This window comes from Temnothorax nylanderi, unplaced genomic scaffold (assembly GCF_030848795.1).
Source record: "Temnothorax nylanderi isolate EJ_2023f unplaced genomic scaffold, tnyl_v1.0 TNYL_tig0062_pilon, whole genome shotgun sequence".
Lineage (NCBI taxonomy): Eukaryota > Metazoa > Arthropoda > Insecta > Hymenoptera > Formicidae > Temnothorax > Temnothorax nylanderi.
In genome coordinates this window covers 302,109-327,295 of record NW_027249124.1, presented here as the reverse complement: position 1 = coordinate 327,295, position 25,187 = coordinate 302,109, and the positions used below count along the sequence as shown (strand labels likewise).

The 25,187-nt window shown below is 35.6% G+C and overlaps 1 protein-coding gene across 1 annotated transcript in view; it reads left to right on the top strand.

Annotated features, from left to right (window-relative positions):
- Positions 1 to 21,390: 21,390 nt before the first annotated feature.
- LOC139773470 (neuroendocrine convertase 1) overlaps positions 21,391 to 25,187 on the top strand; it is a 33,574-nt gene continuing 29,777 nt past the window's right edge. Inside the window, exons 1-2 of the mRNA XM_071707901.1 lie at positions 21,391 to 21,712; positions 22,975 to 23,140. Of these exons, the coding sequence (XP_071564002.1) occupies positions 21,702 to 21,712; positions 22,975 to 23,140 (177 nt within the window). The 5' untranslated portion in view covers positions 21,391 to 21,701. The remainder of the gene's footprint in view (positions 21,713 to 22,974; positions 23,141 to 25,187) is intronic.

Genomic DNA, 25,187 nt, shown 5'->3' with positions numbered 1-25,187 from the left:
AAGTGACGATCATATTTGTGATCTCGTGTTCCGCAAACGTTTATTTCCAACCTATGCATATTTATCCACGTTATCAGACGAGATTCCAATTGCGCGGAAAACGCGGACGTATGTTATTTAATATTCAATGTACTTATAGAAAGTATATAAGAAAGTGTAGCTACACGAGCTACGAGCGACAGGTGTAGCGTCGTCGCGGCAGTAATCGCTTCTAAGGCCGCGAACACACTTTTTCGTAACAGTAACAGTAAGATTTCGACCAATCGCGTTGCTCGATTCGGGAACGTACGACCGTACGTTTCCGAATCGAGTAACGCGATTGGTCGAAATCCTACTGTTATGTTCTACGAAGAATGTGTGTGGCCAGCTTAACGCGTGAGGTTGGTCGTGCGATTTAACCAAATTTCTCCGCCATTTTAGATCGTCTGTTGCGTTTGTTTACATTAAAAGAAATCTAGTTACGACAAATAGATATCACCTCTTCTTTCTAGTAAGAATTAAATCATGATGAATTATTATTTCACCATGAATCTTAAGAATCTAAAGAATCTTAAATAATTTAAAAACAAAACCAGAGAGCTTGAGTTGCCAGTGAATAATTAGGAATTAACAGAGAATCTCTATTAATTAAATAAATTAATCTGTACAGTATCATGATTCCCTAAATTAAACTAAGTAATTCTAAACTCTTTATTCTCAATTCTCAATTCTCAATTCTCAATTCTCAATTCTCAATTCTCAATTCTCAATTCTCAATTCTCAATTCTCAATTCTCAATTCTCAATTCTCAATTCTCAATTCTCAATTCTCAATTCTCAATTCTCAATTCTCAATTCTCAATTCTCAATTCTCAATTCTCAATTCTCAATTCTCAATTCTCAATTCTCAATTCTCAATTCTCAATTCTCAATTCCCAATTCTCAATTCTCAATTCTCAATTCCCAATTCTCAATTCTCAATTCTAATTATAAATATTCATTATTTAATTTAGAAATATCAGATATCCGTTATTCAAACCCGATTTTCTATTCCCTCTATCCTTTATATAAAGAAATCTAGTTACGACAAATAGATATCACCTCTTCTTTCTAGTAAGAATTATATCATGATGAATTATTATTTCACCATGAATCTTAAGAATCTAAAGAATCTTAAATAATTTAAAAACAAAACCAGAGAGCTTGAGTTGCCAGTGAATAATTAGGAATTAACAGAGAATCTCTATTAATTAAATAAATTAATCTGTACAGTATCATGATTCCCTAAATTAAACTAAGTAATTCTAAACCCTTTATTCTCAATTCTCAATTCTCAATTCTCAATTCTCAATTCTCAATTCTAAATTCTAAATTCTAAATTCTCAATTCTCAATTCTCAATTCTCAATTCTCAATTCTCAATTCTCAATTCTCAATTCTCAATTCTCAATTCCCAATTCTCAATTCTCAATTCTCAATTCTAATTATAAATATTCATTATTTAATTTAGAAATATCAGATATCCGTTATTCAAACCCGATTTTCTACAGTCAAAGGTGGCAATGATATCTCTAGGAGTCTCGTGAGTCGAAAGGCTCAAAACAATGTGACACACTACTCTGTCCTTTATATAAATGTTTACAATTTACGATACGTCGCGCGTTGCGTCGCAGATATCGAGCGGGTCGTAGTATCGTAAGTTAATATCGCTCTTTTCTCGTTGTTCGTCACAAAGGGAAGCAATGATACGCGTCGTGTATGTTCATTGTTCAACGCCGGGAGTGCCGTTTAAAATGACGCGCGAGGGGTTTAATTAATATTATCGTATCGATTAATGCGCGAGCTAGTTTGACTGTTTCCGCGAGCGAGTGTTGTGCCAGTGCAACGAAGGAATCTGAGGGGAGGAGGAGCTGCCAGGGAGGCATCAGGCGACGGCGGAGCAACCGTGGGTGAGTCTCATTTTATTGTCATTTATACATATATTATGTATTTATCACGCTATTATATTATATTGTTTTATATTATATTATATATTATGCCAAAATGTCAAATTATGTACGATTCGTGATTCGTCATTTGCGTGAGATTCGCGAACAGTATGGACATTCATTAATTACGTGCCGATTCTCCAGCAGAGCGATTTTTCGACGAAATGAAAGGTCGCGAATATCAAAGAATCAATTAATTCGCGTTAATTTGCGGGTAGAACTATACACCACGCAAACGAATAAATCACGAAAGATTCGATACTGACGAACGACGAAACGAATTTCATTACTACAAATCGCGAATTGCGAATTGAGAATTACGAATGGCACATAATCGAGTTTTATATGTTACACTTACGGAATTATTCGTCTTTATTTGTTTGGATTGTTTAAATAATTTGCATAAGAATTAGAGAAAAACATTTTTACTCATTATGAAAATTTATATTTGAGGAAATAATTCTTTCGGACAATATACAATAGTTTTCCTAAATATACTATTTGACAGTCGAATAAAAAAACGCGTGCATTACTTTTTCAGATATTAATTATTTTGGACAATACTATAATTGAGATATGTATATCTTTATTTTGCAGATGAAAGCGTCGTGCTGCAACTCCGCTGCTGCGCGTCGTACCGGTGAGTTAAATTATCTTTTATTTTCAATAATGAGACGAAAGATGCGAGTAACAATTATAAGTAGTTTAATCGTGCTTGTGCATGCTGTACGATGTACGGTGCTCAGATTGAATGAACGCATAGAAAAAGCACGTGTGCGAGGTAGCGCTGCAAGACTTGTTCGTTTTGTTAGGTAAATCTCAGGGCGAGGGCGAGGCGCGTGGCTTTCGCGACCGACCGGCATCGCAGGTGGTGAACCCACGCGAAATTAAAATTTATTCCGCATCGGTAATAAGCGACTCCCTACACTCCCGGGGGGTTCCACACACAGTGCTACGAATAGCCTCCGAGGTCTCCAGCGAGATCGGCCCACACATACGCTATTAGACAGCTTGTCTAATGGTAAACTCGATTCTGTGATTTATGTATAATTATACCGCGATTCGTAATCTGAAACTATTTAGTCTATATTTGATTAGACTATATATTTAGTCTATATTGAACTATAGTTACTGTCCAACTTAAAATGTTTCTGTTGATAAATTTTTAAAATATTTTCATTATTGAGTTTTATTATAATGATTGAAGGCGTGGAACGCCCAGTGTCTAAACTCTCTCGCTTCTCGGCCACTTCGGAATTTAAACCATTCGCGCCCCGATCGCTCCGTACCGAAAAGGTTAATTAGAATTAAAGATCCTAATAATGTCGAGCTATTATAGTTTTCGAGTTATGAACATGCTTGTCATCTACCGTGCAACTTGAATTATGTAAAACATCAACTACAGTCAATGAATAACATACTAACAGATTGTTTCGTAGCTGATTATGGCAACAGATCATCAAATGTAATTTTGCCATAAATTACGGGCATGAGCAACGGATCGATTTACAAAGGCACAAACCGCACTCACGACCGCGAATTGATTTTCCAGTCGAGAGCCAATTCTCGAAACAGATTTTCTAAAAATAATATTTAACCGCCGAACATAATTAGCTTAATGGCCATGCGCCGCGAGGCGCCTAGCCGCGCCTGCGGATTATGTTAACGACTTTGATACAAATATCCTGCCATTATTGGCGTTTCATTCTCTCATCAGAGAGAGAGATATATATATATATATATATATATATGCTCAAGTTGATTAAATTATTCCTCGGGACAGGCAAACATTATTCGCTTGCTCCGAACTGCTCGCGCTCGTGCCGAGCAGAACCCGCTCGCCGAGTGTCATCGGTCCGGCGGAGATTTAAATTGTGCCCGGCAACAAAATGGAAATGAGGGTTGTAGAATGGAAAATGGAAGGCAGCTTAAAATACAGAGCGAATTGGAGAGAGAAAGCGGGAGAGATGGAGTGAGAGGAGGAATCGAGAGAGCGGGGACAGAGCGAGAGCGAGATGGGGAATAGGAGAGAACGTTACACACGCGGGAAAATGGGAAAAAGACAGAAAGAGACAGACTGTCGGCATAATTTTACAGCGGTCCGCGCGACCATTCCGCACTCACCCCGCCATGGAAAATAATGGCCGACGGATGCGCCTGTTGTTCCATTTTTGAATTCGCCACCATTCGTGCGGTCTTGTTTATGCGTTTTTTCTTCCCCGCCCCGGTCTGTTTGTCTCGCCGCGCGTTCGTTCGTCTTCCCGAGAACACGAGCTAAGGGAAAACGCGCGCGTCTGAGAAACGCGTAACCCTCTCGGCTGAGAAGCCAGCTCCGTTAACCCTATACTCTTAGCGCGAGTGCAACGCGCGTGTTTCAAGTTTCAACCCCCTTGATGAATATTCACGTAAATAAGGCTGCGTGTAACGCGGGGCGGGTTAATGTAAATTCACGGTGTACATCGGGACGTTAAAGGAGACGAGAAGAGGCCGGGGAGTGGCGTGCATTCATTTAACCGGATAATAAAGCACTGATAATTATATCAATAGAACGGGACGGGGAATACGCATTGTAGGGATTGTTATCACAACGTTGTAATTGTTTATTAGAAATTTAAATTAGATTGCGATACCTACAGGTGGTCCGGCGTTTATCAAAATTGTTTCCATTATCCTTATCCATTAGGATTCATAGATTTTGTCAGAATTAGCAATTAAACGCAAGTTCCAATTTTTATAATTTAATAAATATCCAATGCAATTGTAATTCGCCAGTACGAAATAATAACTATAAGACGTATGAATCAGCCTGACTGGCAATAATTTTATCGTCGTGACGATTCGACCATTGATTTTGGCCCGATTAATCGTCAAGACGTTTATAATCTTTGATACTTATATATATATATATATATAAAAGCATCTCATTTTTAAAATAATTTAAATTAAATTATTAAATTTATTGCGAAAAATATTACCTCAGCCAGGGTTCGAACCTGGAACCTCCTTCATTCCGTGAAATTATTGCCAGTCAGGCCGATTCATACGTCTTATAGTTATTATTTCGTACTGGCGAATTACAATTGCATTGAATTTGATACACCTGGCCTAGTAATGGTGCTCCAACCGAATAAAAATTTCGGTGTTTCCATCTTCTATTATTATTTCTCTAATATAAATTATTGCGATAAATATTACCACATGCCTCAGTAGTCGAATTGGTACGACACCTTCACGGAATGAAGGAGGTTCCAGGTTCGAACCCTGGCTGAGGTAATATTTTTCGCAATAAATTTAATAATTTAATTTAAATTATTTTAAAAATGAGATGCTTATATATATAAGTATCAAAGATTATAAACGTCTTGACGATTAATCGGGTCAAAATCAATGGTCGAATCGTCACGACGATAAAATTATTGCCAGTCAGGCCGATTCATACGTCTTATAGTTAATAAATATCGTTATTCAAAAGACAAAAATGTATCTGAGCTTCTTGAATAAAACTTGAAAAATAGAGCGTATACTATTTTATCGAAATTTATGTGAACTAGAATTATATAAATAATATGTTATCGATATTATAGATTTATAAAATTACAGCTTTCAAAAAGATACACTGGGAAAGAAAATTCCCTTACTATCTACATCTATTCAAATATTTTATTAAATTATATTTAATGATTTAAAAAAGTTTAATTTATCGAAATTTTTCCGAGGAAAATGTACATAATAAAATCTTTATTCGCACGAACAAAAGATGACATTATAAATTTTTATAATGCTTTTATTCTTTATCATACGGTTCGCTAAAGACGTTTGAATTTAATAAAATTATAAAGAAATATGAAAATATGATTTCACGGAGTTATAAATATAAATGCAAACGATCGGTGTGTAAAACACGTACTTGAAGGTACGTGTTGAAAAGTGGAGGTGTCGACCGTAGAAATTGCCGCAACCTTAGATGGTTCGTTCAAAGAGAGCGAGACCTGCTTACCGCGGATCTTCGTTAAAATTATTCATAAAGTTAATGTAATACCAGAATCCAATTAATTCAAAGAAACGGCACTGTGGTCGCGAAGAATTCTTACTCTTCCTGCCCACCGCGCGATTCGTGAAATATTAATAACTTCGTAAAACGCAAATCTTTCAGTGACCCGCAACGATGTTAGCCTCGCGATGAAACAAATTGAAAAAAAAAATAACCTGCTGTTTATATAGGGTTGGACTTCGAATGAGTATACCGTTTGTTTTCCGAAGTGGAGCTTCCCCAGACATTGCGGACGACGTCTGAAGGAGATATAAAGATCCCGGTGGCATAGAATTCGCGATTTTCTGCAGCGCAGATGGTACGGAATGATACTTTTCACTCTACATTATACGCTGCAAGCGGCTGCTTCCATTCCCGCAATTGCGGGGAAAAAAGCGGAATATATTTTGTTGTCGAACAGCGAAATTTCTTCTTGCTCTTCAATCTTACTTTATCCCGAAGCGAATAATATCTTCCACTCGACGTTTTGCGACAATTGTTAAGCGCTTAATAGCATCGGCGGAAAATTGACGTACTGCTCTATCATAAACAAATAATCGGAAAATTTTCTTATACTGGGGAGAGATCTTTTATATCGAAAAAATATTGCAGATTATTACCTTTATTATTTTAAAATTTACTTCAAATACATTTTAATTGCTATTACTTTACTTTCTTTTTTTTCTACTACACTTTTCTTTCTATATCTTTTACTTTCAGAAATGAAAAACTAGAAATCTTTTATAAGCAATTTACTACTGTTTCTTCCATTATTGTCGCATGATCAGTTAGAAACCTATGTTAGCCGTTCCATCCTCGCACGAGTGTAAATTCAATTCACCAGAGGACGTTTAAAATCAAGCAAAGCGACGCAAAGAAAGAGTTAAAAAGGGATTGAGATAATCGCGTTCGTCCATTAAAGTATTGTAAGAATAACAGGCAGATACTTCTCTCCCGAGATTACTCATAATATCGTCATTACACATTTGCGCGAGCACATTATCCACTTTAATCACTTTAGCCAAAAGTGGCTGGTTTTACTGTACTATTGTTTCCGCTTTAAATGCAGCTAGCTCGTGTATATGAGGCGAATTTAATACTCATAATACACCAACGGTGCATTATCTATTACATCTGATCTGTCAGCTTATCGAGTTATAATTTTACACGTACGTTGTAACTAGATAATGATCGACGCTGAATGGATATTTAGCGACATATTACACGTTACATATCAGATCAATTAATTATTAAGGCTGCGCTCAGTGCACTATTCGATTTATTTAACGATGCGATTATCGAGAACATTACATTGCAGAGAATGGCATAAATTTCCATTATCGATTCCAAGCGAAAGAAATATCAGAAAGAGAAATTCCATAATTCCTAATTGTATTTATTGTTAGAACAGAATCAAGAAATGATATATGTCTAAAACGTTTAATCGATGTATGAAAATAACAAGGCATATTTTATAGTCAGAAAAAACTATTCTTTTACTTTTAAAATATACTAGAAAGAAATATTGTAAAGTTTTAAAACAAGAAATTTCTTATACAAAATATTATAATAAAATAAAATAAAATTTCCCTTTTCTCTGATGTTAGAAAGTGTGTGAATAATTCATCATTTAATATAGACATGGCATTCATAAGAGAGACTTTGTCCACCGTGACTTAGAGACTCAATTCTACGAATACAAACTACGCAAATTTAAATCCGAACAGATTTTGCATAAGCGGCGACCTGATAATCCGGATCCTCACCACGAGGATACGCGTCTATGAAGAGACTTTCGGGGACGAGCAATCTGCTTCCATTTCCGCGACGGACACCTCCGACATCCTCGAAGAGAACTCGTGTTCCGAAAGTAAATGCTTCCCGCGACCGTCCGATTCCATTCTCGATCTTTTGTGTCCTGTTCTCTTGCCGCTTAGTTACGCACCTCCGCTTACCAGGAGTGTTCGCCGTTCTGTCGTTCCACCCCTGAAAGCCTGCCAACCCTTTCCGGTCGGTCTGGACAATCGGACTTTCGCAAATAGCCTCTTGTCCAACCGCCGCACTAATACTGGGAGATTTTGAAATGTAATACGTACGAAATTGGTGTACCACTAATACCTTGCGTCACCGGTCCAATCCCGCCTATGCGATTCTCCGCGAAATTCCCGCAAGAAATCCGGATAAATCAAGATTCACCGAAATTTGATGTATAGTCAGATCTTTTGGGATTCGTGACTAAACACGACGTCGTTCTAACGACGATTGCTACATGAAACTTGATCGTACATAATTAATATGATGTATTTGAGAATATTTCGGGATTGTACGTCGCGTATCATATAAACATTATAAACGATTAATATCAGAAATATCGCGTAATATTTTCACGCGTCATATATACTCTTACAATTAGTCATGTTCGATACTTAGTTCGCGCGTAAACATGATTAATGTGTTTTCGTTATTGTTATGTGATTGTAATCAAGAAACTCGAAAGGTGGTAATCTAGACGGCATCAGGCAACGGCAAAGCAACCATGAGGTAATTTAATATTTATATACGTTATTCGTTATTATCGTCAAGCCTCGCCTACTACATATATGCATCATATCGATAAATTCCTTATAATTATTTTGAATCAAAATACTGTAATTTAAATATAATATTGATGATTTTTATTTTAATAATAGAGAGATATTTGGGCAGATTTTACTCTCATTTAATCAATGATATCTTGCACGCTAATTATTGGAGATAAGTGATCTCGCACTGCTTGAAAGCGTTAAAATTCTAGCTTTCAAATGAGATTAAAATCATTTCGCTGTGATTTTTCTGTGCGAAGATATTGGCGATTATAATTTATCCATGATATCGATCTAAAGCGAAGTCGACCAGCGCGTGCGTTTCGCGCACGTATCATGTTTCAAAGCACTTATACTACACGTCTTTCCATACTTTTTTAAGTATCGTAGCATCACGCTTGTCACATGTACGTTTACACACTTGTATAAGCAACGTTTTTTCATAAAGAGTGCACCATGCTGAATTTTTAAAATGTTATAACTCCGCGAAAAATCGACGTAGCAACATGCGACAAGAGCGAATCTTTTGCATTTTGCGTTCCGCATGGCATATGTCTATGTTAAATGCATATACGCTTTTATCATGAAACTTGTTCCCGTTATACACGTGTGTAGGTACACGGAGAGAATTTTCTCTTAAAATTTACCCTGAAATCATGGTAGTTGTGGGACAACATGTACCACCAAGAATTTTATGCGAGCTGTTCTGATTAATATCTACCATAATAAAAAATATTAATATCTATTACATTAAAATATAAAATATGTTTGATTAATTTTACTAAGATATATCTAGAAAATTTCAATAATTTTTCAAAATTTACCAATCTGCTTGGTAATTTTTGTCACGTTGTTTGTAAAATGTCTTTTGTATATTTTAAAAATTCCTTGGTGTTGCCAAGTTGTCCCAAGTTTGTAGTAAATTTAAGGGTAAAATATAACAAAAAATTCTCTCCGTGTAGTGTATAACGGGAACAAGTTTCATGATAAGAAACAGAAAATATAATGTTAAAATATAAAATATAATGATTAATCGTCAATGAAGATAATAAAAACCGCCTAAAAGATATACCAGAAATATGAAGAAAGCATCAAACACATATTTCTCTTTATCAAAAATAATTGTGACTCAAAAGGTGATAACATAATGAATAATTAATAAATGATACAATCAGCAAAAAATTAGGCCTTTCAGTAAAATGGTAATAATAAAAATAAATAATAAAATAGTATTAAAAATAACTTTCGAACTTTCGCACAATATTAAGACTTCTTCTTTTTCTATTTACTAATTATACTTTTACTAATTACTTTTTTTAATTATTAATTGTGCGGAAAATTCATATTTTACAAATCTTAAATTATTCACTTTTTAAAGTGAGATTTGAATACTTTGTTGTAATCTCCGCAAATTATTTTTGTCATTACACACATATGTGTCACAGTCTCTAAATTTCATTGTCAGTTGTTATAAAAAATATTTTTGTGTATTAACGTTAAACACATTTTCTGAAATATTGTAATCCACTAATTCAATAATACATATTCTATAAAATAATTCACAAATAACTTATTGGAATAAAAATGTTTATCATTTTTTATTAAAGATTGAGCATTTTGAACGTCACACGAAAGAAATCTTGATATATTACAACATATCGCAAACTAAAGCCGAAAGAACGGAATTTTACAAAGAGAAATCTCTTGTAATGAAATTTAATAATCTGGATATCATCAAAATTGCGTAGGGCACCATCTCGAAAATAAATCCCGGACATGTATTCGGCACACAAAAGCAACGGAAACATTACGAATGCAAATTGTTCGTTTACGCATATATGCGCGCTTACGTAGAATCGACACTCGTTTGGCGTATCGATCGTGAATTACTGGATAATCCGAGCTTACGGCGTTCCACTCATGGAAACGTGCATGTAACAATAACGCCACATCGATGCAATAACAACAGCAACAACGGCGCATATCCAATAAATTATAGTACCCTTATTAAAAACCTAGGATGCGAAAGCGAACAATTGCCAGCGACGCCTGCGGCGACGGTGTGTATCTGCTAAACGGGCCACCTCTCCTTTTCCATTTCCTGTTCCACCGCATCCCCGGAACCGCTCTTAATGTCCACTTGATGGACATGGAATGGAAAGTCCGGACATAGGCGCGCACTCGTGCATATATGAGACGAAGGAGTTACAAATGGCGTTTCTCGTATCGTGATCTGGTGAGATAAAACGCGTTCGCGCACGCATATAAAGTTAGTGCGTGCATATGCTCCAATATATAGAAGACGTATACACTGTATACAGCGACCGGAGTCACTTGATGACCTGTTAAGCTTTGTGGAAGATATATACGTTTTCGGGCTGTACGTACGTGAGTATGGATCGCGTATATGGTAATTATATCGTTGCAAGCTCAGACCGCAACACTAGTTTCGCATTCGCATTCGCGTTCGCGGTTACTCGCATGTATATATCCCCGATCACGTTCGGGTTAATATAACTGAATCGATATGACCGAAGAACCGTTGATTACAAAAAGGAAATCTTAATGAAACCCCTCGTAACGTGTTAACATTGTTAAGAATATTATTGGAAAAAATATAGCAAGGTATTTCGAGATTGTCTCTGATGACAAATAAAAAACTTAGTCTTTTCGTTACATATTTGATCACGTATTGCTGCCTGAATTTAATCATTTATATCAAGAATACTTTCCGTTTGGACGAATAGAACCCAAAATCGATATTATGTGACGCTAAAAAACAGCATAAACTGGAATGTATATTGTCAATTACTTATTATTATTTTCTAAAATTCCTTTTGTTTGAATAATTTGTTTCTACATGAGTCTTTAAAAAAAAAATCGTAATATATGCATTGCAATAACAGTTTTGATATACAGCATTTAACGATAAATTAACAAACACACTGAGAGCCGAAAAACATTAATAATTCCTGTATTTTTGCTCACTCTCAACTTTTAATCTTTCTTACAGTAACCATTACGCACTACTACAGTAAACATTCTCCCCAGTAACCATCAGTACGGATTTCACAGTAATCATTACGATAGAGACCAGTAATGATTCCGGTGCAATATTTTAACGGAAAAACAAAATGAATTTTTTTCTTTTTTATTTTCAAATAGTTTTTATTTTTTTTCTAATATTTTTATAGTTTAATTTGTATTTGTGGTTCCGCATATATTTTATTTTATTAATTAAAATTACGCACTGTTTTACAATTTTTGAAAACACATTGACGGGAGACGGGAGTCGAGCCTAAGATTCCAGAATAACAGCCTAATACGCTAACGCTGAGCTAACAATCTATTCTACAATAACTATTATGGAATCTCATATATCTCTCTGAACTGCTCTGAACTCGCGCGATAGAACGAATATGGAGAGCCAACAGTAATGGTTACAGAATCGCACATGATTGAATAATGGAACTTCTCAGTAATTATTTCTTTTCTATTATTTCTTTCAGACAGTATCGCTTACGATCTTAATCTTTAGGTATTAATGTATTTTTTAGCAGACATTAATTTTTTTTAAGTAAGCATCTGTGTACTGAGATTAAAAGTTGAGGATGAATGAAAATTCAGAGACTATTACTGTTTTTCGGCTCTCAGTGCACATTTCGGAGATTAAACAATCGGCGTAGTGTATAGTTTTACGTTTGTTATTCACAGGCAGAAATCCTCGCTTTCCAGTCATCCCCCTAACGCGTCCAGTTTTCTCTTTCTCTCTCGCCCGCAACCCTTTTGCTCCGCACGAAGGTGGAGGCAGATGCGCTAAATAGCCGGCAGAGAAACCGAACCACCACCACCACCCCCACCGTCTTGAATGCGGGCGAGGGGTGCATTTTATGGGACATCGCAAGCATCCCCACCGACCTTTCCCTCGAGCTGACCTTCTTGTGCTTTCATTTCGAGATCAATCACCGCGGCGTTTACGTGCTTCTCGCGACGGGCATTCAATATCTTTTATAGATAAACAATTCCATCAAACTATACCATATAATTAATTTTTATGAGCGATATCTCTTCTTTTATAGACATAATAATTAATATTTATATCTGATAATCTCTGTCTAACAATAAGAAAAACACAAGTTTTAACAATTATTATTAAGCATTAATTGACGTCCCAAGATGATATAATTAACAAATGAAATTTTGAGATATAATTGTTAAAAAAATTCAAGGATAGGTTTAAATAATGCAATTTATTTCTTATTCTACTTACAAGCACATAATTCTGATATTTGGAAATATTGCCTGCAGTATTTTCAAACTTTTATAAAACTAAACATGCATAAATATGCAGTATACTCTATACGTATTTAATATATTTATATGAACAATATCGTAAATATGCGCCATCCGTTAGACCGGTTAGACATAAGCGATGAAGTTGACCGCGTGTGCTTTATGGGCGCTTATTGATCCGATAGTAGAAGAAAAAGAATTCGGTTTATGAAGGATCGGGCGTGGAGAGCAGGGACCCTCGTTGCCATCGATCTCGCAACTTATTCATTAAATGTAGGTATACGATAAATCAATACAATCGCAAAATAATAATGATTACATTGCAGGAAGAATTATGTAGTGTGACGATCTATCCTGTTTATGGATCATAAATATAATCGCTAATATTTATTTCGTTCTAATAATCACAGTTATTAATATTCACGATTAATCGTTAATAATATAAAAAAACCTATCGAATTAGATTCCGCAATATCTGTGACGAGATGAATGCCATGGAAATTCTTAAACCCGTGGTAGAATATAGTCGTCTCTACTGCGGCGCGATAAAGTTAATATTAACATTAACGTTAATTTGGTTCGGGTATGAGTGCGGAAGAGGTACAAGCAAGGTACATTTTCTGCGAGTGCAGCAAACATTTGGATATCATTATTGTTCCTCAGACCGATTGCAGATAAGAGCTTCAGATATTAAATACACGGGATAAGGTTTCCGCGACTTTGTACGGATTTATCTTAAGGCCAAACAAGTCTCTACGGAATTTATGGCTTGAATTCTTTCGACCATGCGATAAGGACTTCCGCGCGAGCAATTAAACAATTCTTAATTATTCGATTGAGATAACGCGAATAAGTACCTGGGTACTTGTTTTTCGCGCGCGTATCCTTATCTCGATGGACGAAATGGGTGTTCTTCGCGCCGGACAAGATCTTCTGGATTATATAGAAGTGATTATTTCGCCAACGTACTTTCCCCCCCCCCCCCCATTTTATCACCCCGCAAAACTTACAAAATTGCACGCAGAAATTATTTCTTCAGTGATTCTTTATGTAACTTTGTAAACAAGCAACGTTTCGGAGGACAAGATGCTTTCGGAAGCTAATCTTACAATCGCACTTCTCAACTATTGTGTACATTTTAGGTCGACTTGCGCTACGAGTCGAGTCGAAAAATTCTATTTATCCGGATTTACGAGAGTACCTACCGAATGTTCCAGGAACACACGAGGGTTTATCGCGCAAGAAAAAATTACGCTCTCGCATCTCTTCGTGACCAAAATTTTTCTGAAACGGTCCGGACCTACCAATCTGACTCGCAACAGCTTACTTCGTGTCCGCCAGGCGTACAGTAAAAACGTGATCATAAAAGCGACTGACACGATATCGTTTTTATCGAAACGATCTCTCCTTTTTTTTCTCCACGACCGGCAGCCATAGGTTCGATCCATTCGACAACTCGTACCTGCGAAATGGCAAGTTTTATCGCGCGATGCAGTTTCCGACGTGCCGGAAAGAAACACATCTTTATTTCAGTGACGTTTTCATAGGGTTCTATTGTGTTTAAAGGCGCGAGAACCCGTATATACACAGCGAACGCTAAAGTCTTCACGAGCGTTAAACCGAAAGTTACCGAAATGCGCCACGCAGAAGGCGACAGGGCCGAGTGGCCGTATAATTTATGCGATCATAGATGTAATCGCATTTGAATATTCACAACTATGCGCGCGTCGCCGAAGAGAGGGACGAGGAGAGAGCCAGTAACTTTATAATTACCAAGTAAATTACCTTTCCTCCAGCTCCTCGCCCTCCAGTTAGCGTCAAACCATGTACGAAAGCGAGCGCGCTCCGCGCTCCGTGGAAGAGAGGTGAATTTATTGAAAATTAAGTCCGATTTTATCGCGCGGAAAGTTTCCAATTTTCCACGGTTACTTTCGCGTTCTATTTCGACGGCCGCGAAGAATTTGTGACGAAAGCCGACGGAGTGCTTAATAAACGGTCCTACTTTCCCTCCATCTAGCTCGCGCGCGCGCTATCGCCTCTCTCCATATCTTTCATAGCTTCTTTCCCCTCCATATATTCTTCACCACTTCTCATCATCTTTGTGAAAACAAACTCGCTGCGAGATCGTTAAAATATCTCCCACGCAAATTATCGGGCGGATTTGAAATGATATTTCTCGACGTCCACATAAATGTCACGTTGCATTGCCAATAAAACTTAAATACATGTTACAAGTAGGAAAACCGAGAATAGACAAGCTTTCATAAAATACGCATTATTTTTGCAAAAAAGAACTTATTATTTATATCACAAATTATTATATCGTAAATTAAAACATGTTATATGTTGGCTTCGTTAATACTAACGATTTATCAAACTTAACTGGAAAGTCAACAAATCTGCTTGCGCTCACGATGTGCCACCTATCGATTTAATTCAGATGCTTGAAAAAACATTTATTTCTTTCGTCGCGAACAACGTCCGATTTCGGTTTTCGTATATTAATGACTCGCAAAAGTTTCGTGCTCCGCAACGCGAAATAGGGGTAGGCACGACCGTGATATGGGAAAAGAGCGTACCCGGGGGGTAGGATGTAGGAGGAGATACAGGGATGGAGGCGAACACAAAATACACCGAGTTACCTAATGGAATATGAACTTCCGATAACTATTGTAATGAAATTATCTGAAAACTGTCGGGGCACCGCGCACGGGGTGTGCACTAACACAAAATTAATGCGCGACCGAGCGCGTTATGTGTTTTACTTGTTAAATTTCAAAATTACCGTTTAGGCATCGCGCGTTTACATTTTTGCACTTTTGTTAAATAACGAAACGCGAGCGAGACACGGTTAGTGCATAGCGTATAAATTTATTGACGAGATGCCATCGACGTGTGGACAGATTTTGATCCGAGAGAGAGAGAAACGCAAATTTATAATCCCCAATATGATCATATATCGATAATACACTACGTATAAACCAAACGGGATTTAGAACAGTAATGTTATATTAACCACTTTCGATTACTGTTCGTGTTAAATACACGATGTGAACTAGTTGCAATTCCAGTCGTAAAATTTGAAATATTGGAATCCGTGATTCACACGAATATAGCAAAATTTATGGATGAAGCCAGCGCAGACGTATTGGATTTATACTTTATAGCGTACAAAAATAATCGAGGAAAACAATCGTCAGAAAATAACTTTTTATTATGTGCCTGATTGACCTAAAACATCCAACCTTGAATGTTCATAATTGACGTTTCTCAGCACATTCGATATTGAAGAATCATAGACAAAAATTAAAATACTAAAATATAGTGAATGAATAATATGAATATATCAAGAATATACGTAATATAAGGTAGTTATCGTATATGTTATAATACTGTAATAATAGCTATTATTTCTCCAACAAAAGGACAGATTTGATTCAGTGTATCATTCACCGCAATCGTCGAAGTTTTCGCATAAACAGCTGAGAAGCGGGGTCATCGTTTTAAGGGCGATATCGTTACCAAAAGTGTCGATAAAAAACAGAAGTTACGCCGTCGTAATTCTTTTGTTCCTTTAAGGGAAAATCTGTGTAAGAAAGAGAGAGCGAAAGGAAGGAAAGAGAGATAGAATGTGCAGGAGAGGTAAGGATTTATCCCAAATTCAACGTGAGCTGAAGCGAAACGAGTCCCTTTTATCGGCGGATATTCTCATCTCTCTCTCCCGCGGACTTTACGACGCTCGCTGGCTCTCTGTTTCGACTTTTATCGGCCGCCCTTCGCGCGCGTATACATCTATCCCGGGGACAGACAGTAAAAAAGAAAGGGCCGAATTTATTTATAAGCATTACCCTCGGGAGAACGACAAAGTGGAGTCGTTTCGCCGACCGAAAACTGTAAAACGCTTGGCCACGCTCGTATTTCAATTACGCGGATTTGTATGCCGCGTCGTCGTTCCACTCGAATAAGGAAATGCTTTAGCTGATGTTCATGTCGGGGATTTTCGGGGGGACGCGGGAATCCTCGATGGCCATTGTCGGTGGAATTACTCGAGGAGCGGTATTGGAAGCAAATGTCGGATAGCATAACGTTAGGATATTTACTGCTCCGTACATATTTCGGCAAATATGTGAGGGGCATTCTTAATTGCAAATTTTCTCACAAATTTCTTCTAATAATTAATAAATGTTGAACTAAATAATTAACCGTGGTTAATAACTCGACTTTTAGCCACAATTCTCTAATAAGATAGGACTAAGTTTTTTTTATTCTATAAGTATATTTTTGAAATAGTGACCCAAAATCTTGTTTTGGGCATATCTCTTGATTAATTCGAAGTTCGCAAAGATGTAATACCTGGATTTCACCGATACACTTTGGATTGAATAAACCCAGCTTACAATTAATGATTTACATCATTTTTTTTTAACTTGTAACGTTTCCTATAATATAGATAGTATCTATATAGGAGGAAAGTCTAATTAACTTAATTGAACTTAGCTTTAAGCGACGTTGGTGCAGGCGGTCCTAAATGGATTATATCCAGGATTTGGGGCAGTTTAAATCGTATGCGGAAGGTTCCCACGAGAGGCGATGGCCAACTCCAGAAACCGGCGGGGTTGGCAATATGCGAGTGAAATTCCGTATCAGCGTTAAATCCATACGGAAGTACACTCGGTACGTGTGCCTGTAGAATGCCCGACATAATTACACAGTCGGGGCCGCATAACGGCATTTAACCAGTCGTTTGTAATTGCCAAGTTACTGTACCGCGGAAATGAAACAAATCAGAAATGAAGCATATGCATATAGATGTTAATTAGCTGATGATGCACCTTGAAATGAATCACACGTCGACGGCGGGCACACAGTCTAAACGCGGGTCGATTAAACGTGACATCCCGAAAGTTAAATTGCGTTTACTTAATGGTAATCCGCGTCTAAATGCGCTTACGTGTTACGCTACTCCAAGCGTAACCTGCGAAGCGCGTATCTACTTCACATTGGTTCAATGTTAACTCTCGATTTAGGCGCGAAATGGAGTAAGATTTGTGTACTACTTTCCAAGAATATAAATTAACAGCTTATACATAGCGTTATATATATATATAATATATATATGTTATATATATTAAATATACATTTCTATAGTTTTAATTAATTCTTAATAAATTATCTAAAACTAAAGAAATTATCATTTTATCATATACTATACCTATATATTTTTATATTATAAGCGGAAAGGGATCAAAGATAAGATTTTTCTGTCTCTTTTTTATTGTTGTTGCCATTAGCTTTTAACACATAAGAGCTTATTACTTCAGTTAGCATTTTGTGTGTGTGTGTGTGTGTGTGTGTGTGTGTGTGTGTACCCTTAATTGAGTTTTTCTATTCCTTCCTCTAACTATATTATAGATGAAGCATAACTTTGGAAGCTACTACAAGTCGTTAAAATTAGTTTTTTTATGATATAGATATAGAAGTATAGATGACAGAAGAAGGTAAATCATATTTTAGCCGAAAGATTTCTGTACAAATAATTCTAAAAATTATAATTTACTAATATGTGATAAACATAAAGTGTATAAACAAATATTTAATATCCAAAAACATTAATGTGCTTACGTTACAATCCATTCAGATTACTCTGAAAAAACCTATTTTCGAACCTATAATCTTTCAGTATAAAGTCAAAGAGTTAATCCGAACTAATCTCTAAATTTTTAAAACAGTGAAAAAAAATCATTAATCGGCATTAAATATCCATTTGTCACAAAATTACAAGTATCAACATCAACTATCGCGCCCGCGCTCGCGAAGAATTAATTGAGCGTACAAAAGTAAGTTTTGCGCCAAGATTATTAGGTACGTTGACTTTCAGTTTAATAATCAGAGAGACGTGGAGGTTGAATTTTGAAGTGCGATTAATTTTGATATCATCATAAACGTCGGTACAACTGAGCATTTACATTGCAGCGGGGGAATCGTATAGGAGCAAGCGCGACGTAAAGCATCTGTTTGATGCTGTTATTTCGTGTCTCAATTACATCGCAACTAACCCATTTCGTGGGGCAATGGCTCGGAATAATTTCCTCAACAAAATTGCCGCACGCCATTCTCCTCCGCGGACTCTCGTGGGACTCGGCAACGAATGTCTTCTTGTTTCAAACGGTGTCGATTCGAATTCTCATTGTATCCCTGCATAGATTCGCCCAGTTATATGTTGAGTCAACTGACTTAAGAAACTCTGCAATACTCTTCGATAATTAACTACAATTGACTATGCAAAAAGATATTGTCTTATTATTATTCAATATTATCAATATTCTCGAAAAAATAAAAAATTCTATTTAAAAATGAGGTAAAGAAGTACACATTGTAGATATATAAGATAGGTATATAAAAGCGAATTTTTTTTTAATTTTGCTTGTGCCAATATTTGCGTGTTACGCTTATCACTTCTTTTTACTGAAAGTGGCGTGGCAGTTGCAATTAACTTTATCGATTTTTGAAGATAACCAACGCACATTTTATCTCATGTGGATTGTTATCAGTATCGAAGTTTGTATCTTTTTGATCATTTTATTCAGAATATTCGCAAATTTCAACTCTTATTCCGAGTACGTATATGAAATAATAATAAAAGAAAGAAGAATAGAAATCCCCGACTGATAGGAAAAAAATAGCACGGCTAATTGCCGAGCACACTCTTACGACCTGTTGTCGCTCAGCCGGCGAACTTTATTGCTCGGATTACCAGCGCACACTTGCCTGGATAATAGATAGTGTCTCTTTCTTTTAATCCATCCATCTGTTTTCGAATACATTATTTCAAATACAGAAAACAAAGTCGCGTGATACGAATAATTTCAAGCAGCACAACAAAATTAAATTAATAACGGAGCAAAAACGACACTTTATTAATGAATTAAATATAAATATATAATAACTTGAACCAAAATACGATAAGTTCTATTAGTTTTGCAACTATCTTTTTAACGCTTAATTAATCTGCTTTCTTCTCGCCACTCTTTATAGAAAATGAAAGAGAACAAAAGAATAGAGATATGATGAATTAAAAATTCTCAAATTTTTAATTAAATAAGACAAAAGATAATAACGTAATATTAATAAAGGTTAACAAGAACCCTAAAACGCAGATTACAATTACAAAGTAATTGTACTCTGTAAGTTGCATCTTAAGTTTTTCTTAGCTTTAATTTGTTCCGTTTAAGAAAACAGGAAATACCTTAGAGCAACATCCCAAGTTATTGCCATGTATACATACGCCTACATACACACGGTTCGATCGCTTGTCATTCCAAAAGCAATCATTGAATTTAATTATACTAAATTGCTTCTCCAATTGGTATCCTTTTTTTCACCTAAGCGTGCCAATAATCAATAAAAAACTTTAACTTAGAGCATTAGATGAATGAATATTTATCAACTTATTTATAACATAGATATCGAAATATAAGCATTCTTCTGTTATCATTTTTCTTATACGTTCTTATTGCAAGACTTTAGCAAAAGTATATAGGAATGACAAATGTATAAGTGAATGTGTAAATGAATACATGTCGATATTGCTGATCGCTATAATAATAAAAGGAACATATAAAAATGTACTAATTATTTTAATTATGATAATCCAGCAAAAAATCGTAGTTCTGTTTCTAAAAAATTATATCAAAAAGAATACTAATTGTAAGTATACTAATTGTAAGAATAATACTTTAAGCTTCCAGAATATCTCAAGCTAAACTGAAAAGAATAATTCTTTTTAACTCCACGTATAATCTTAAAATTGAAGTTTTTTTCTCAACTTTGCACGATTGACTTGGAAATGGTGTCATTTGTGAACAAAAGCGTCATCAAGAAAAAAAACTTGATAGAATTTAAAAATAAAATCCTTGGGCTTTAAAATGCTTTTTTGAAAATCGATTTACAGCTATTTTTCTCAAAGTTATGTCAAGTTTAAATTTTGTCATTTTTACTATCGATTTTGAAATGGCGTTTTGAGAATTTAAGTGTATATTTATATAACTTATAAACTATTAATATATTATATACATAAAATATATATATTTACGTAAGATATGGTTACGAAATATTATAACACTGAATTAAATTTTTGAAACTAAAATTATAGATAATAGTTTGATTTTAGAAAACCAGATGCATATAATACTATATTTTATAACAGCTTCGCCGTATTTTAAATAAAGCTATATCATCATTGACAATTAACTGTTTTTTTACATTGCCCATGAAAAAGTAGAAGCCAGATGTAAAATCCTGAGCGGAAAATAATTCGATCGATTCACAATAGGAAACAATAGCAGTACACCATAGCTTCGCTCACCGTCGCGGGAATCGCCCACAAATCGTTATCACCCGGCTTGTTCCGTCCCACGCGCGTCCGCTACGTCATGTTTGCTTAGTTTAATCCGCTACCCTTCCAATCCCTCAGCTTCGTCCACCATAGCCGTGGAGCGTGAGGGCAACGAGACACTCCCCTCTCCCCAGACGGACAAAAAGACAATCGCGGTTAATTGCCACGCACACTGTCCGATCACTTGTCACTCGCGATCCAATAGCCGGCGAATTCCGTCACCATTGTCCTCCCAGTCGCGTAGACGGTACGCGCGCGGCAGAGAAATCGCACGGGGACTGTCAGAACTCGAGGGACAGTATCGCGAAGAAAGCGATAAGAAAAAGGACGACGATTCCTTCGGAGTGACCGTAGTGCGGCGGAAGTATTAATTGCGCGATCGTCGCTATTTATTTGCTCCTCACCACCTCCCGCGTGTCCCATCGAACAAATTGCCATGGCGGTCAGGTACGTGTTACGGCGCGACGACAATGGAAACAACGTATCTTTTCTGTTGAAAATTGTATACCGCCGGCGAGAGAATCCCATGACTACGGATGATAAGTAGTTTTTATACGCCGTGCGAATGCCTCGTGCGCCACAAGTGATAAGAATGTAAAGGATCAACGAGTGCAGTGTTAAATTCGCTGTCGCGACATGTAACGTCATTTTTCTTATAAACCATAAAAGAATAAAAGATTTCATACAACACATACTGCTGCCTTCTAGAGATGTGCGAACTATTCGAACTCGAATTTCTACATGAATCTGAACTAATTGAATCGAGTCTAGATTGTTTCGAATACGAATTATATAAATTGTCAATTTTATAAAATCATATTTCCCGTTAATAAGCAAAACAGTACGGTCATGTTAATGCATTCAGTATATTACAACCGTTCACTGAGCGGCTAAATAGCAGTCAAAAAGTTTATTTCTAATTTTTTACATGCCTTGTGACCCTATCAAATTGTAAGTAAAAGTTTGAATGAAAAAAAATAGTATTTAAGCTATGAGTACTGATAATAAAATTAACAATATATTATTTTATTTTAATTTCTGTGTATGTAATTGGATAATGTTATTGGATACTACATTAGAGTATTTTAATAATTTATCTATTTTTTCGCTTAATTGTTTCAGTTACTGCGACATTAAATATTTAAATGTGTTTCTTGCCTTAAAAATAATTTATATTATATAATCAATATTATTTTTCCACATGCATCAAAATATTCTCTTGTTATTTACCTGTTAAATTTCAATCTAATAATAATTATAATGTTAATTAAAAATTATAATTCAACGATTCGATTCGAATATGAAAAAAGTAATAAAATTCGATTCGGTTTAACATAAAAAATTCTTGACTCGCACATCTCTACTGATGCCTTCAATTTACGTTAATTGTAGTGACTTATTATTAACTTCCGCTTAACAATAAATCGGAAAAACGCGTTGACCGCGTTTCTTCCCAAAAATAGATATCAGACGTTATTAAACCACATTATTAATAATGAGAATCGATCAAAAAATTCGTGAAAATAGGGCAATCGCGCATCCCTGATACTTTCGCATCTGTGATGGTAATCGAACATTCTTAATAATCCGTAACAGAACGGCTCGTGAGAAATCCGCTTAGGAAGTTTACTTCAATCTTCTTTCCCCCGCGCTGCGACGACGCGAACGAAAGAATCGCGCTAATATTCGAAACTTCACTTATTCCCCAGAGTGTGCGCGCGCGTTATTATGCAGCTCGTCATCGTTGTATCCGCATCCAATTTCATCGCCGACGCCAGCGTAGATCATCGCGAGGAGTGGGTTGTCAGGGTACACGGGGGATCGCAAGTGGCGTCGCTATTAGCCGCTCAGTCCGGCTACAAACACCATGGTTCGGTAAATCTTTAACTATTAATTTCACGTAAACGGCATGATATAACAGAGTCCCTTCGTCTGTGATTTTACATAATATCGCGAAAAAATTGCGAAACCTATTATTACATCGCATTTATATTTTCAAAAAATTAAAAAATTAAATTTTTTTTTAAATTGGCATGTGGAATCAATAACAAGATACGATATATAACATTTCCGTTACTTTAAATCCTTAATTGCTATATGCCCCGAGAATGAGCAAAAACTGCGATACGTGATTCGAACGTGATTACATGTGATCCATGCGATTATTTAATCGGTGGATATACGATATCGCGAAATGATTTCCGATTTACGTATATCGAATGTTATTAATTTCATATTTTTCCGCTCTACTAGTATATCCTAAGAGGGGAAAAAACATGTATTACTCCATATGCGTCACTGTTTAACGAATACTTAAAAATAGATTGATTTTATTCGGGGATTATCTCGCGTAGGATGATATTGTGTCAGACGTCTGACATATGGCGTGCAATAAGTGCCGCGTTACGATATCAAGTCGTATCTAAAAGCATATCATATGTCATACGCATTAAAGATATTTAATTGTAAATATATTTATTTATAATGCCGCCTTAACTTTGGACAAAATATCTTCTTTCAGTTCCAGATCAAACATTTATAAAATAACATTTCCTATGTTTAATATATATATATCATTTAATTTGTTTAATTTATTTCATCTAAAAATATACATATAGGTATGTGTATTACTGTATGTCATATGACAAAACTGTTGAAGTTTACTCAACTTCCGCAATAAGTTCTTTAAAAAATTTACTCAGAGTCATGACCTTGACAACATATGTCAAGGTCAAGGTCGTTGGCAAGTGGGGTCTTTTTATGCATAATTACCGTTTATTTTTGTATTTATTATTTTTATCTTTTCTCAGCCTGTATCTCCGAAACTATTTGTGTGTGTGAGTCCGGCCCTTATTGTATATATATGTATATGAAATGACTCGGGAAGACATCCCCAACAACATATTTAAAAATAAAGCAAATCGGAGAGAAGGCCCCTTTTATGCATAAATACCAAAAAATTTTGTACCATCTCGAAAATCGTTAAAATAATTAATAAAATTTAAAAATGGTTAAAAATATGATGTTTTATTGTCGTTAAGAAAAAAATTAAAATTAATTAAAATATTCATATATGAAAAGCTTTACATATATTTTATATATATATGTATATGCATAGATATAGCATACAAATAATTTCATTCTATGGTAACTTTTTTATTTTCAAAAAACCGTCTATCTTTAGAAAAGTCTTACTGTCTTAAGAAACATAAAAAAGTTTGGTTTTATATATATAATGTGAACAGAATAAAAAGTTAAACTAAAATTGGACGTTGCACAAATGGCTAACAATAAGTTATCAAACAGTTGTTCAACTTTTAATTGCATCCCACTGTCTTTCACTTTACTTCTAAAGGAGTTACAGATATCTTGACAAACTTATTCTTTGACTCAGCGAATGTCCGACGAAAGAAAACCTAATTGATTTTTTAGTTAACAGTAATAATGATCCAATAAACATACAAGATTTGTCAGGGATTTTTATTGAAATTTTGCAAACGCATCTTACAAGTTAGATATTTATTCCATTAATAAAGATATCTGCAATCATTTTTCGCAAAAAGATTTCTGCGATTTTTGTTTTAAAAAGAATAATATGAAGAAGGATGTTTTTATACTTTAAATAATATCTACTAGAAAAAGATTAATAAATATTCGCGCAGATGTAGAAATACATATAGATATATACCAAAGAAAGGCTGATCCTATCTGATCTCTATATGAAAGCTGTAAAAAGTATCCCAATTTCTGCGAAAAGTTTCCACCCTGTGGGTACCATTCAGCTCGCAAATACAGTTCAGGAAAAAAGGGATGTTCGTCGCGCGGGAATGAAAAAATTTTCACCTCACCCGGCCGAGTCTTTGAGTCTGGGAGGCATCGCTTTCGTACACATACCTCGAATCTGACCGAGGAGAGCGAAATG